Below are 15881 nucleotides of genomic sequence, written 5' to 3'. Positions count from 1 at the left end.
TTAGACATGATTTTGTTTGTTATTATTCGTGTTGTGAAATTTACAGATTTCAATCACAAATTTCTAAAAAAAAAAAAAAAAAAAAGTGCAAAAGATGTGAAAACACAACTTTAAAATACTTTATTACATCTTGTTATACAATTAAAACATATTGTTATGAGAACATGAAAATTCTAGGATATGATGTAAATTGATCTTATAACAATAATGTCCTGATCCATTAAATGTTTGTCTTTGTTGTGGATTTAACTCCTATAATAATATTCACTGGTACCAGGATGTTGATGGCCTGGTCGATGGGGCCTTTGGCTACGATGTACTCGATGCCGGTCTCGTACACGTCCATGGGCCGACGGTACTTGAACACGGTGCCGGCGGCGTGGAAGTTCTGCGGACTGTCCACTTTGTAGGCACCGTTGAAGAAGAAGTTCCCGGCCTGATCGGTCACAGCTGACCCACGACACACAACACACGGTTACACAACGCAATGCAAACATAAAAACACACACAAATACAGACATTTAAAAAAAAGACAGAAATACACACATTTAAAAAAACATAAAAACACACATAAATACAGACATTTGAAAAAAAGACAGAAATACACACAGAAATACACACATTTAAAAAAGACATAAAAACACACAGAAATGCACACATTTAAAAAAAAAAAAGACAGAAAAACACAGAAAAACACATTTAAAAAAAGACATAAAAACACACATAAATACACACAAAAAAATACATAAAAACACACAGAAATACACACACATAAAACACAAAAAAAAACATTAAAAACACAGAAAAACACAGAAAAACACACATTTAAAAAAAAGACAAAAACACACATAAATACACAAAGAAAAATACACACATTAAAAAAGACATAAAAACACACAGAAAAACACATTTTAAAAAAAGACATAAATACACACATGAATACACACATAAACACACACATAAATACACACTTAAATACACACATAAACACACACATAAATACACACACCCACTGAAGGAAAACTCACCCAGGACGTCTGCTGACTTCTTCCTCTCAATGATCTGGATATCCCATGATCCTTCAGGGATTTGGGTGATGAAGGAGTAACCTTAACGACAGAAGACAGACGACAGTGAACCCCTGATCAGTTTAGACCAGTGGTTCTTAACCTTGTTGGAGGTACTGAACCCCACCGGTTTCATATGCGCATTCACCGAACCCTTCTTTATTAAAAAATACAATATGATTTTTTTCAAATTCAAGACACCGGCATATGTTTTACTGGTGCACAAAATGAACCGTGCATTAACATCACTGTGCTCAAAGAACAAAACCAATACAGTGCATGAACTCACAACAAATTACATACCTTTTCACAAAGACATGACCTTTTTTAGTACAACCACACTGAAATGGTTTTAATTTGTAACCTTATGTGTTCCAATAATGAACTTATTGTATTTATGCTATTTATCATTTTTAACATTTTAACACACACCCGTCACCTAATTTCCATCAGGCTACAATAATAATGAATATTTACTGCAAATCAGTGGGACTTCTGCTGTCGTGTATATGTACAGGGGTTGGACAAAATAATGGAAACACCTTCACCTCAAGATGATAATGCCCCAATCCATACAGCTAGAATTGTTCAAGAATGGCATGAGGAACATTCTAATGAAGTTGAGCATCTCGTATGGCCGGCACAGTCCCCAGACCTCAACATTATTGAGCATTTATGGTCAGTTTTAGAGATTCAAGTAAGACGTCGATTTCCACCGCCATCGTCTCTAAAAGAGTTGGAGGGTATTCTAACTGAAGAATGGCTTAAAATTCCTTTGGAAACAATTCACAAGTTGTATGAATCAATACCTCGGAGAATTGAGGCTGTAATTGCCACAAAAGGCGGACCTACACCATATTAAATTATATTTTGTTGATTTTTTAAGGTGTTTCCATTATTTTGTCCAACCCCTGTATGTGTAGGCCGTCAGGTCAACCTGGTTTTCATTTCATCTCGCTCCGAACTTTCCGAACCACGCAATTTTGACATAAAAAAAGATAATTGCATGTAGTGTATAAAAAAAAAAAAGTTCTCGTTATACTCCTTCAGTATTTTTGTGATCGTTGTTTTATTATGGCACTAGCTCGGCTTTAGCGTAATACGATTTCTCCATCCACCACGGTGCGTCGGTCGTCACATGATTGTAACTGACCAATGCGGTGACCGAAAAATGTAAACAAATGCCACACATGGCTGCCTCCGTGGTTAACAGGAAGTAGCAAAAGTCATAATAACAATGTGGAAAATACTCAAATAATTCATCGTCAGACGAGTGGAAGAGATTATAAACACTTCCGGATGTGTTGTAGTGCTATAAGCAACAACAATACACCGCGTATATTGGATGTCAATCAGAGAAAGAAGCCGTTTGTTAACACAGACCTAGCCCGACACACACACCCGACTAATGAGTCGAGTGTGTGTCTTGACCTCCGCCGAACCCCTGAGACTGACTCACCGAACCCCTAGGGTTCGATCGAACCCAGGTTAAGAACCACTGGTTTAGACTTATATTATTATTAACCCTCTGGTATCCAGGTCAGCATATTATTCACACTTTACACTTCATATTATTAAAGGTTGGATTGTATTTCTCAGTTTGTTTAAGGTCAGAATTGAAAAGTTGTTCATTTTAGCCTAATTTTTTTTTTTTTTTTTTTTTTTTTTTACATTTTTACATTTTTACATGATTACACTAACACCCTTCTATCAAGTGAGAACAAAAAACACACTGACACATGTTAGCATTTCGTTAGCCTCATAACATAATTTCCTAAGTCATATTTTTGGCCTAATTGTGATATCTGCATAAAATGAAGCAGAGGTGTGAAGTCATGCAGATAATGAAATTTGGCCAAAAATATGACATAGGCAATTATAGCATGAAGCTGACGACACATTTTTAACATTTGACTTAGCACAAAAAATAATAATGCATATTAACCAATGTTTGTGTTAATCATACGCCAGGATGAAAAAAAAAAAACAACATTTTTTTATGTAGTATATTGAAAAAAAAAACAAAATTGTGCTTTTTGCATTAAAAAAATGGTTTGTTTCTATGACAAACATGTAATTTATAGGGTTAAACATATGACAGTCATTGAGTATTTGGTGTTTTTGTTTATGGCTCAAGTTGACGAAATGCTAAAAAATATTTTAAAAAGTTCAAAACAAACTGTATGAAAAACCTTTTGCCATTACTGCGTGGCTGTGCAGATTATTTGCTATAGTGGTTAGTGTTAGGACATCTATGGGTGGGATAATCTTTGGTAGATGTTGAAACTCAGACCTAGCGTGGTGGCGCCGCGGCGGAAGTTTCCAGTGACTCTGCTGCAGCTGCTGCCGTCGCCCTGACAGACGCCACATTTATCCAGGGTGTTGGAGGAGAAGAGCACACCGTCGCATCCGATTGGCTGAGAACACAAGTCACATGGTTAAACCACCTGTCATGATGTAACAGGGCAGGTGGAGGCTGGTGGGAGGTCGTCTGAATATGGGTAGAGCAAAGGCGTCAAACATACAACCCATGGGCCAAAAGTGGCTGCGGAAGAGTCCCATCCTACCAAAGAGTCCCATCCCACCAGAGTCCCATTCCACCAAAGAGTCCCATCCCACCAGAGTCCCATCCCACCAAAGAGTCCCATCCAACCAAAGAGTCCCATCCCACCAAAGAGTCCCATCCAACCAAAGAGTCCCATCCCACCAAAGAGTCCCATCCAACCAAAGAGTCCCATCCCACCAAAGAGTCAAATCCCACCAACGAGTCCCATCCACCAAAGAGTCAAATCCCACCAAAGAGTCAAATCCCACCAACGAGTCAAATCCCACCAACGAGTCCCATCCACCAAAGAGTCCTATCCACCAAAGAGTCCCATCCCACCAGAGTCCCATCCCACCAAAGAGTCCCATCCCACCAAAGAGTACCATCCAACCAAAGAGTCAAATCCCACCAAAGAGTACCATCCAACCAAAGAGTCAAATCCCACCAAAGAGTCCCATCCCACCAAAGAGTCCCATCCAACCGAGGAGTCCCATCGTACCAAAGAGTCCCATCCTACCAAAGAGATTTATGTTGTTATTTTACTGTTCTGGCCTGTTTGAGATCATATTGGGCTGTGAATAAAACATGTGATGAAATGCCTTAAGAGAAATAAGTCTAATTTAACCAATATTCTTTCTGTAACAGATAATATAATTAAAAATGCACTTATTTTTGGGGGGAAGTTTCAATTTGTTTATATTATTCACATTACTTTAAAGCATAATTTGTAGATGTAAACATTTTCTTAAGGTAATTTTACTTTTTTTCCACTCCAAAACATTGAAAAAAACTTACATTTGTCATTAATAATAGATTATTATGTTATTCTTTTATTGGTTCTGATCCATTTGAGATCGTATTGGGCTGAATGTGGAACATGAACTAACATGAGTTTGAAACCCTGGTGCAGAGAAAGTTGAACTTCTGCTTTATTTATTTATTTATTTTTTCGGACACATTTCCATCTTAATACATCTTCCAAATAACAGGGACGGATGTTTTTTGATATTTCACTAAAATACTGGACATGAACCAGTGGATATTTGACCAAAAATAAACCTGTGGAGACCTGAGGCTCCATCCTCCACATCACATTCCAGTGTTTTTTTTTTTTTTTTCCTGTATCTTCATGTTTCTAATAGATGTAAAAACCCAAAGGGATGTTGGGATCTGAACCGTCACTTCCATCCTCCAACACGCGGACGTCGTATGTGTCCTTGTTGTTTTTCTGTCTTCTTCATTTTGTTAAATTTCTGCGTGAACTCACGGCGAAGTGGAGATGACGACTCCTGAGTCAAACCTTTAACCATCAGACGTAAAAGCTGACCAAACACATTTAGTTTCTTTTCTGAGTCACATTTTATTCGCACAGAAACAGAAAATGTGGGAAACTGGAACAACCTCATGCATTAACGCAGGGAGGAAGAAAAAAGATCGCATTTGGATTAATTTATGCTGCCTTCATGTGCTGTGGGAATTATGGTAAATAGAGGGTCTGCACGTGACGTCACCGCTACGTGACGAGATTTATACACCTGTTTGTAAATTAACACATTATTCTTGTCATATTATGGCTTTATTGTTGGAATATGACAACTTTAATCTCATAAACAAATGACATTTTTGTTAAATTATGAGTTTTTTTTATAACTACGACTTTATTCTCATAACATTGTGATTCTTTTTGTATTTGACTTTATTCTCATAAAATTACTGGTTTTATGTCCATATTTTATAACTTTAAACTCGTAGTGACAGTGTTTTTCTTTTCTTCTGTGGTCCTAATACTCCGTCGTAGCTTTATTCTCCAGTTCCTCCGTATTTGTAAAACTAGGTTAGCCTCAGTTTCAGTTAGTTTACTAATCATGTAGGAGCACAAGGTTCACAATCGCAAAATGAAGACAAAAAACAGGAAAGATCTGATCATGAAACCAAGAGCTGCACTAATTAGGACCGTTAGCCAAAACAATTGGTCATTTCAGGTCTGATTGGACCCAAAAATACAGCATCAGTGAATGTTAGCTGACACCAAACAGGATCCACAGATCTAGGTTTGGTTTCCTGGATTTGTGGATCCATCTCCTTCTCTTTTCTTTGTCTTTCAGTGTCTGTAAAACGATAGCTCCCGCTGCTTTAAGAACCTGAAAATACAATCCATCTCACAACAGCTCTGCCCCATTTTTGTATTCAACACTGTTCTTCATTTCAGACAGGATTGAAGCCATCACTGTCACTCATCTCCCTCTTTCTTCCATTCAGTGGGCGGAACCGCGGTGACTTCCGCTAGCGGTGACGTCACGTGCATACCCTCTATACTGCTGCAGGAGTCTGGTCAGGTTGGTCACAGTTCCAGACCAGTTACCTGTTTTTTGGCCCTACAGAAACATCTGTTTGTAAGTATTGTTATATATTAAGATGTTAAATCACTGTACTTAGTCAGTTGAGGCTCCTTGTGTTGCTTAATACTTTTATTTTTGTGCATTACCGGAAGACGCTAATAGCGTTAGCATACCTATGGGATTTTCCATATATTTTAGCATCGTGCTAATCGCTATCATTAACTGCCGTTTTTTTGTGTGTATTTTGGAACTGTAGCTCACTATAAGTCAATGTTGTGTATGAATTACATATACAAAGCACTGATAGATTGTGTTTTAATGTTCTATACATGTTTTTTGCTCATAAAAATGGAAATATACATGATCATAACATACATTTTGTTTTTGTATGTACAGTTTTACAGTCATCACGTAAATATCCAGAATAGCAAGAAGCTTCCTGGGTGTTTTTCTTTAAAGAACAGTTAGCTACTGTGTCTGTACACCTCGTTCACAAACACTAGTGAAGACAGAATAGTAAGTGGGGGGGGGGGGGGGCAGTTATATACATGGGGGTGTGGTCCATAACTACTGTAACTAACGTTGGTGTGAAGCAAAAGTTAAAGTTAGCATGCTTTTAATGTCTGACTCCCGGCTTCTATGCCTCTATTATACAGACAGACTGATCTCATGAAGTTGTTTGTGTCGCCAGTTTATTGCATTTGGCAAGCTATATGTACGCATTTTCATCCTTTTGCGTGTTATTTAACACAAGTCGCTTTTCCATTGGACATCTGTGCAAAACTTTACCCATGTCAACTAAATGTCGAAAAAACAGAAGTGCGTAATGTAGGTTTTTCCATTAACCTTCTCAGACCCAGCTATGGGTTTTCTGCGCACATTTGTGGACAAGATTTTCACAACTTTATACAAAAAAAAAGAAAACTGTCCACCACAAAGGACATTCCACAAAAATTTAAAAAACTGTATCTGAAAAAACTGTTGCATCATGATGTTTCTAATATAGGCACTTATTTAATTAAAAAACAAAAAAGCTGGTACTTTGCTGACATTTCCTGGGTCTCAGGAGGTTAAATCACAAATGCGATGATTTGTTTATTCATTATTGCAAGATGACACGAGAAGTCATTCCATAAACATGGCGACGAACATAAATATGGTGTTGATTTACAGATATATTCATTATTATTATATATTACCCCTCTATCTCCTACTAAATTTAAAAAAAAAGATTGGGTTTCCTGGTGTGTCCACACATAATGCCACACGTTTCTTCTTCTTCTTTGCTTCTTTTTTTCTGGTGTTGTTACCGTCATCCACCACTACATGTCCCCAAATCACACCCACAGTTAAAGTGAAAGGGGTAAAAGGTAAATAAGCCGTGGACTCACCTCACACTTACCGTCGACGCAGACGCCGCGGTAGCTGCTGTATTTGCAGGACGTCCCGTCTCGAGCCGCCACCATCAGCTGGCGTTGGCCATCGGTGGTGGTGCAGTGGAGGTCGCAGGGGTTACTGGAGATGTGGACGTAGTCGTCTGTGAGGGCATGGGTCAAAGGTCAGCGCCATAATGGAAAAACCCTGGGTTTAGATGCTCTAGTCCATTATCAGATTTCTATGTAGTGACAGTAGAATCAAACTTCCTGTTTTTGTCTGAACTCATGTTTGACTATGTGACTTATGTTTTCTACTGTTTTTATAGTTTTTACACATGGACAGACATAAAAGAACTAAATAAATAAGACTAACCTGTACACATGCATACAGAGCATTGGGGACAAATCCGGGTGTGTTAATCTGATTTATTATAATCAGATTATAATGTTTACATAATCAATAATAGTTTGATAACTCCAGAAATCAGATAATGATTGGATTATTAGTGTGGATGTAAACGGACGGATTGATTCACCAGTAAAACCCATAGAGTTGGATCAGTGACAGTGGATGGACACACTGGGTTTATATGGATTAAATAATATATGAAATAAACAAAAACAAGTAAAGTAATAATGTGGAAAAAAATAAGCAACCAAATAAATAAAAACAGTGAAAGTGATCAAGAAAATGAACAAAAATGAATAATAAATCAATAAAATAAGTAACATGAACAAAATAAGTCACAATCTGAAGAAAATTGAAAAAAAAAGTAATAAAATGCAGAAAAACAAATAAAATAAGTAAAATTAATAAAATTGACAAAGAAAATTGACAAAGGAAAAAATAACATGGAGAAAATGAGCAAGAAAATGAACAGAAACAGCCAAAGTAATCAACAAAATGAATAAAAAATTAACAAAAACTAGAAAAGCACTCGGAGAGCGCAGACCTCCGTCAAGGCAGATCAGTGCCCCCCCGATCACCACCAAAATTTAATCATTTGTTGCTTGTGCCAGTATCAACATTTCCTGAAATTTTCATCCAAATCTGTCCATAACTTTTTGAGTTATCGTGCACACGGACAGACAGACAAACCAACACCGGCAAAAACATAACCTCCTTGGCGGAGGTAATAAGCAAAATGAAAAAAAAAAAAAAAAAAAGCCACAAACTCCAGTTTAAGAAAAAATAATAAATAAAATAATAATAAACCCATGGAGTTGGATCAGTGATAGTGGATGAACACATTGGGTTTATATGGATGAAATAATAAAATAAACAAAATCAAGTAAATAATGTGGAGAAAAAAAAGAAAAAAATAAGCAATCAAATAAATAAAAACAGTCAAAGTGATCAATAAAATGAACAAAAATAAATAATGAATCAATAAAATGATAAGTAACATGAACAAAAGTCACAAACTGAAGAAAATTGGGGAAAAAAAGGTAACAGAATGGACAAAAACAAAAAAATAAGTAACATGGAGAAAATAAGCAAGAAAATGAACAAAAACAGCCAAAGTAATCAACAAAATGAATAAAAAATTATCAAAAATAAGGAAAATAATAATAATAATAATAATAATAGTAATAATAAAATAATAATAAAAATAAGCCACAAACTGCAGTTGAAGAAAAAAAAAAAAACCTATGATGTTGGATCAATGACAGTGGGTTTATGTTCAGTTAATGACAGATTGGACTGGAAAGTCACTTTTTCTTCAGTTTTCTCTGTTTTTGATAAAATAACCTTTGAATTTACTCGGAGCTTTAATGAACATCTACATAATCAGCAAATTAAATATAAGAAAATACAGGATTTACACTGAAAAATGCAAAACAGAGGATAATGTTAGAACAAATGGTGATAAATTATTTGATAAAGGTTAAATAGAGAAACTGATCTAAAAGTAACACTGGGATTTTATGGGTTAATGTCAATAAGTCTTTTTTTCTGATTAAATAAAGGTGAATAAATGTAATATAAGTCCAGGTTTATAGAAACTGAAGAGTATTTACAGAGAAAACCAGCTGTCACATCAGAGTTTTATTGGCGTTGTAGGCGGTGGTGTGTTTAAGGACTAGAAGGAGGCGTTTACTGTCTGGTCTTACCGGGGTACAGAGGTTTCCACTGGTAGTTCCTCCCGTTGTAGAGCTGGGAGTTGAAGGACCAGCACTGCTCCTCCCTGAAGCTCCTCCCAGCAGCGGGACATTCCTGCACACATGACCACCGGTTAACGCTCCCTTTACCGTATGTTGGACAAATAAACTCTTTTTAAGCCTTTATTTGTGCAGGGGTGGTTTTCTCAGAGCCTCGCCCGCCTTCACTTTCACACAGTTACACATTCAGTCACGCCTGGACACCACCGCCGCCGCCGCAGATCTCAGCCGTCAGCCAATCACAAAAACCTGTGTTTATTGAACAAAGACGTGAAATAAAGGGATGAGGAATGACTCACTTTGGTGTTGCAGAGGTGATACTTCTTGGCGGTTCCTGTACAGGTCATGTTGTCTTTTCCAGCCAACACTTTCTTTCTTTGGACAAAAAAAAAAAAAAAAAAAAGAATCATCAAATGTGATTTTAATGAGATTCAAAAACTGTAACAGTGACAACAGGAAAGTGTTCGATGATACCAGTATGGACCAGTGTTGTCATTATTCCCATTACAAACAACAGGGAAGTTCAACTGTCAAGGCAGCAGCAGAAGAAAGTGCAAGAAAAAAAAAACAGTTTTAAAAAAAAAAATTCAATTTTTTTAAACAAAATTAAAAAAAGAAAAGGAAAAATATTATTTTTTAATTTTATAACAAAATAAATCAAATCTGTGTAATGATTAAAAATTGTTCGTGCCCAATAATAAAATTTTTTCATAAAAGAACTGAAACATTCCAGCACAAAATAATAAAATGTACATAAAATCATCGAGAAATTCAAGTACAAAATAAAAATTTTTTTGAAAATAATAGAAAAAAAATCCAGAAAAGAACTTAAAGTAGTGATTAGTGAAGTAACTATACGCCTTCAATGGATATGTGTCATATATGATACAAGGGTCAGTAAAGGGTTAACATACATAGATTAGCATGGGAACCCTATGCTCATGGGACCCCTATGCTCATGGGACCCCTATGCCCATGGGACCCTTATACTCATGGGACCCATGTGTTAAAACGGCCCTCACTGATCGTCTGTAAAACACCGTCTATGTGAAATCTGGAAACTCAGCCCTCAGCTGAGTTTATTACTGTGTTCAGACGCTCTGAACCCTTCTGACTACGCCCACTGAGGAGACAGGAAGTGGCCAATGGATGCTTGGGTATCCATGGTTACGGGCATGTTACCACTGACCTCTGCTTCAGACAGTGCCTCTCCTGGGACTGGACCCCCCCTCCGCAGGTCCGGGTGCAGGCGGTCCACTTGGCCCACTCCCCCCACCAGTACGTGGTCACCTCCAGCTCCTCCTCCAGGCTGTTGGAGGCCACGCCCTCCTCCTGCCGACACACAGACGACGTCACGGCGAGCATGAGTACACGCATGCGATTCTGCAGACCAATCTGAAACTTTTTTTTTTTTCAATCTGAAACGTCCTCGTTAACACTAGAACCGCCATGAGGTCACCTATACCCCACCCACCACAGGCTTCATAACGGCAAAGTAGACGTCTGTTACTGGAAGATGTGGGCATTTCTTCAAAACAGCATGTAGTTTCTGTGGTGTAATGTTTATTGTTTACTCCAGTGTGCAATGTTTATTTGTTGTTGTTGTTAATTTCGTTTTGCTAATGATGATGATGATGATGATTATTATTATTATTAATTACTTACACATTCATTATTATCACTTATTTATAAATATTTTGTTTTATATTATATTTATTACTTACAAACTTATATTATTTAGTTATTGTTGCAATGACTACTATCACTATTATCGCGTAAATTATTATTCTGCTGTTATTAAACTATACATAATGTGCATAATATTAAACCATAATTACTTTTTTATTATTAATTGTTACTACTATTTTATTAGTTATTTATACTAGTACTTTTGCCTGTTTTTCACAACTGTTTTATAGTTATTGTTATTACTAAAACTAAGGCTGGGCAGTAAAACGTTACGATAAAAATGCTCTTATTGGCCGATATTGATGAATATTGCGATAAATCAAATCAGTTCATTTTAGTGAGTCTATTTCAACAGGAGTACCGCAGGGCTCAGTGTTAGGACCCATATTTCTTCAATCATTCTTCAACTTTTACTCTTTTTTAATGAGTCAAAGGTAAAGAAATTGATTATTTTAACTCTATAACAAGGTGAAAACAATGTAAAAAAATGCAGCAAAATGAAAATAACCTAAAAGACATGCTAACGTGCTTATTTTATCGATATTCTTCATTTTTGCTCTCATTCCATAGTAGCCAGTGATAAAACATGGTCGCTTGTGGTTTTAATTCTTCTTTACGGTCAGAAAAACATGATCGAATGTTCAACATCTAAATATACGTTAAAAAAAAAAAAATCCGTTCAGTCCATTTTTTGGCTGAGAACAGAAACAAAATTGACCTAAAATAACCTTTAACCCTCAGATTTAATGGAACCCAGACCCTGTAAGTGTCAGTACTATAGCGTGTACTCCTGCGGTACTATTACGTGGTTCTAGTACATTTTGGTAGTACTGGTCTGAACAGAACCAAACAGAACCACAGTCACTGATGGTCAGCATTTTGCAGATTCCTGATGTGCAGAAACGGCAGTAATTAAAGCCGATGGCTGCATCCCATCATTCGCACACATTCATCGAAGCGACCGCTGGAATGTGAACTGAGCAGCTGTGAGAGGGCGAGAGACACTGGAAGTACCAGAAAGAGAGAGAGAGAGACAGAACGGACGGACGGAAACGCGTCAATACAGTCCGACTTCTACGACAAAACTATTTCATGAATCACATCCAAAACGTACATGGTTATGTTCAGTTCCAGACTCTTATCGTACATGTGACATTCGTTTCAGATTGGATGAAAAATTGTCGAGTTAAAACAGTTTTGTGGCAAGATATTAACATTTGCCGACCGTCCCTGAACGCATCATGACCACCCACTATTTCTACGACTTTTCATTGTCAACATGTCGAGACATAGCCGAATAAATGTGAATTCATATTTGACTTTAATTGAACTTCTTTAATGTTTTACTGTTTTAGTTTATGTAACATGCTGCAGTTTTCGAGACAGATGTAAAAAAAATATTTTACATCCTTTATATTTGTATGATTTGTAAAAAAAATTTACACATTTCTGTCACAAATTTAGTTGTTGTGTTCTTGTGCGTTATGTTGTTGTGTTGTGTTGTGTTGTTACATCATTGCATGTTGCGTACCTGGAGCCCCCTGGTGGACATTTGTGTTGTTGTTGTTGTTGTGTTGCATACCTGGAGCCCCCTGGTGGACAGATTCCCGACACACACAGCCAGCGTCAGAAAACCCAGCAGGACGACGCCCGTCTCTCCACACTGTTGCCATGACAACAGCTTCATCCTGTACGACCACATCAGAACAAACATCCTGTTACAACACGACACTGTTCAGTTTATGCAGTTTTGACACAAAATACAAACTTCGAAACCCATTTACTGATAAAACGTGAAAAGTTTCTTAATTCTAATTGAATGTGTAACCTCATTATGATGTGAAAATGTAAAAATACTGAACATAAATTACGCAAATAAAGCATGAAAACATCCTGTTGTAACACGTTAATGTGTTTTTAATACATCATGTTATAAAAGTTATGACACTAAATGTAAAATATCAGATACAGACAGCTTAGCTAACTTAGCTATGTTAGCTTAGCTATTGCTCATTGGTTTATTTGAACGTGGTTAGCTGCGTTAGCCTAGCCACGGCCTGTTGGTCTATATGGACGTCTGTGTTAGCTTAGCCACGGCCCATTGGTTTATATGGATGTCTGTCTTAGCCTTGCCACGGCCCATTGGTTTATATGGATGTCTGTCTTAGCCTAGCCACGGCCCATTGGTTTATATGGATGTCTGTGTTAGCTTAGTCACGGCCTATTGGTTTATATGGATGTCTGTGTTAGCTTAGCCACGGCCCATTGGTTTATATGGATGTCTGTGTTAGCCTAGCCACGGCCCATTGGTTTATATGGATGTCTGTGTTAGCTTAGCCACGGCCCATTGGTTTATATGGATGTCTGTGTTAGCTTAGCCACGGCCCATTGGTTTATATGGATGTCTGTGTTAGCTTAGCCACGGCCCATTGGTTTATATGGATGTCTGTGTTAGCTTAGCAATGGCCCATTGGTTTATATGGATGTCTGTGTTAGCTTGGCCACGGCCCATTGGTTTATATGGATGTCTGTGTTAGCTTAGCCACGGCCTATTGGTTTATAAGGATGTCTGTGTTAGCTTAGCCATGGCCCATTGGTTTATATGGACGTCTGTGTTGGCTTAACCATGGTCCATTGGTTTATAAGGATGTCTGTGTTAGCTTAGCCATGGCCCATTGGTTAATATGGACATGGTTAGCTGCGTTAGCCTAGCTGCGGCCCATTGGTTTACATGGATGTGGTTAGTTGCTTATCTTGACATTGATGCCATTTCTACATAAATGTTACTTCTAAATCAAATGTTATCCACAGCTTAATATCCAGACTCATTAGCTTTAAGTCATAGCACTGACATATGTTTTATTGCGTCTACACTATTCAGTATTAATGATACAATTAATGGATTGAATTTGATTAATAATTTTGCAGATGTTATTTATTTCAAATATGATCCAATGATAATTTCTACGATATTATGTGTGAACTTAATTAACTGAATTAATGTGACTTAGAGATCAGATCTACAAATGCACAAAACATTTAGTAACAAACAGAATATTGTTAAAATTGTACTTCATTTTCAGGTTGTTCCCATTTGATTTTTCAAGGGTTATTATGTTGTTATTGTACTTTAGATCACATTGAGCTGAAAGTGGAACCTGAACTAAATCCAACACCTTTGACTGTTAATATCTTCTGTATAATTTTCAATTATGGGCCGGATCAGAACCTTTGGAGGTCCGGTTTTGACCCACGGGCCGCATGTTTGACACCTGTGTTTTATGTGTTTACGTGTTATTAGCACCAGCCTCCGTGATGGTTAAATAAAGTAGAAATAATCCCATAATGCCGTGCTCAGTCACCGCCCGCCAACCCGCCCACCCGCCCGCCGTCATGTTCTAGATGTTCTTTTGATTAATGGATGGGTTCTGGTCCAGGAACCTGTCCGGGTTCATCCATGGAAGTGCCGGCACTGAGTCTTTAACAAACGCTGAAGGATCTGGAGGAAAACGTCAAACCGCTAATGAGCCCCGGTGGTGTTCAAACCCCCGTCCAGATACTTCTGCGGACGGGGGGATGAAAGCGAACTGGCCTCAGACACGGCGGTGGGTTCTTATTTTTTTTTCTCGTGTTTTTTCCTCCTCTCTCGTGTTCCAAACCCACAGAAGGACCTGGACTTGGATGTTTCTCGGCCACAAGAACACATTTGTGGTTGTAATATTTCCTCTCGGACACTCCAGTGAAATCCTTCACCTCCAGAACATCTGCTGGTGTTTTTTTTTGGGGGGGGGGGGTACCTGCAGTCTGTTACCTCTGGAGGGTTTTTACAGTAAATCACACCAGTGTTGATCCAAGATTCATGAGAATGAAGCAGGCGGGTCCGTTTACATGAACCATCCAGTTCCAACAGGTGGAAAGAACGGTTCCAGGTCATGAAGGAACTCGAACGGCGCTTTGTCACATGGTACATTTAGGCCCAATCCCAAGTCACCCCTTACCCCTCCCCCTCTGTTTTGTGCGTACATGTGAAAAAAAACTACAATCAGACTTTTCGCATCGATAACTTTCAAAATAATGAACCAATGTAATGCTATTTCAGGGTCTGAGACTATAACTTGTTCCCTACATCTTGCAGAAAACCCCATTTCATTTGGGTCAGTGTTTATTATTTATGCTGTCGATCTTTATGATATTTTGCTCACATTTTCCATTCTTATATCTTTCAAATTCTGACAAAATGATATGACAAATTCCTGGGGCCCAGCATTTGTGTGTCCAGTGGATACAGGTTAGCAGTTGGGAAAATTTCATTTAAGGTCCACTGTATAATAATAAGAGAGGAATAGACCACATGTGATGTCTGTTTACGTCCCTGTCTTTGATTCTATGCTCATGTACTCTGTGTGATTATATTGTATGTGCTGTCTCTGTATGTTTGGACTGATGCTTCACTCTTTTCTTTTATCTTTTATCTTTCTTATCTTTATTGGTTTATCTTGTCTCTTATCTGTCTTACCTCTCTCTTTTTAATTAATGTGCAATAATTTATTGTTTTTTTTTTTTTCGGGTGCCTATCGTCTTCAGGCCAGGGACTACAGCAGGATACTAGCCATATCGGCTAAAACCGCCCCTTTTTTACTGTTATTGATACAGTTCACTATAATTGGGATTGACCACAATATAATAAACAAATAAACTAAAC

At 37.7% G+C, this 15881-nt stretch overlaps 1 protein-coding gene across 1 annotated transcript in view; it reads right to left on the bottom strand.

Moving 5' to 3' along the window:
- Positions 1-15881, bottom strand: part of LOC115425748 (ADAMTS-like 2) — a 42246-nt gene that overhangs the window by 15747 nt on the left and 10618 nt on the right. The window contains exons 2-9 of the mRNA XM_030143489.1: positions 12762-12867; positions 10680-10822; positions 9790-9865; positions 9443-9545; positions 7343-7488; positions 3361-3484; positions 1029-1109; positions 275-450 (exon numbers count right to left, since the gene is read on the bottom strand). Of these exons, the coding sequence (XP_029999349.1) occupies positions 275-450; positions 1029-1109; positions 3361-3484; positions 7343-7488; positions 9443-9545; positions 9790-9865; positions 10680-10822; positions 12762-12866 (954 nt within the window). The 5' untranslated portion in view covers position 12867. The remainder of the gene's footprint in view (positions 1-274; positions 451-1028; positions 1110-3360; positions 3485-7342; positions 7489-9442; positions 9546-9789; positions 9866-10679; positions 10823-12761; positions 12868-15881) is intronic.

This window comes from Sphaeramia orbicularis, chromosome 9 (assembly GCF_902148855.1).
Source record: "Sphaeramia orbicularis chromosome 9, fSphaOr1.1, whole genome shotgun sequence".
Taxonomy (NCBI): domain Eukaryota; kingdom Metazoa; phylum Chordata; class Actinopteri; order Kurtiformes; family Apogonidae; genus Sphaeramia; species Sphaeramia orbicularis.
The sequence above is the reverse complement of the archived record's forward strand: the minus strand, read 5'-3'. Positions and strand labels throughout refer to the sequence as shown.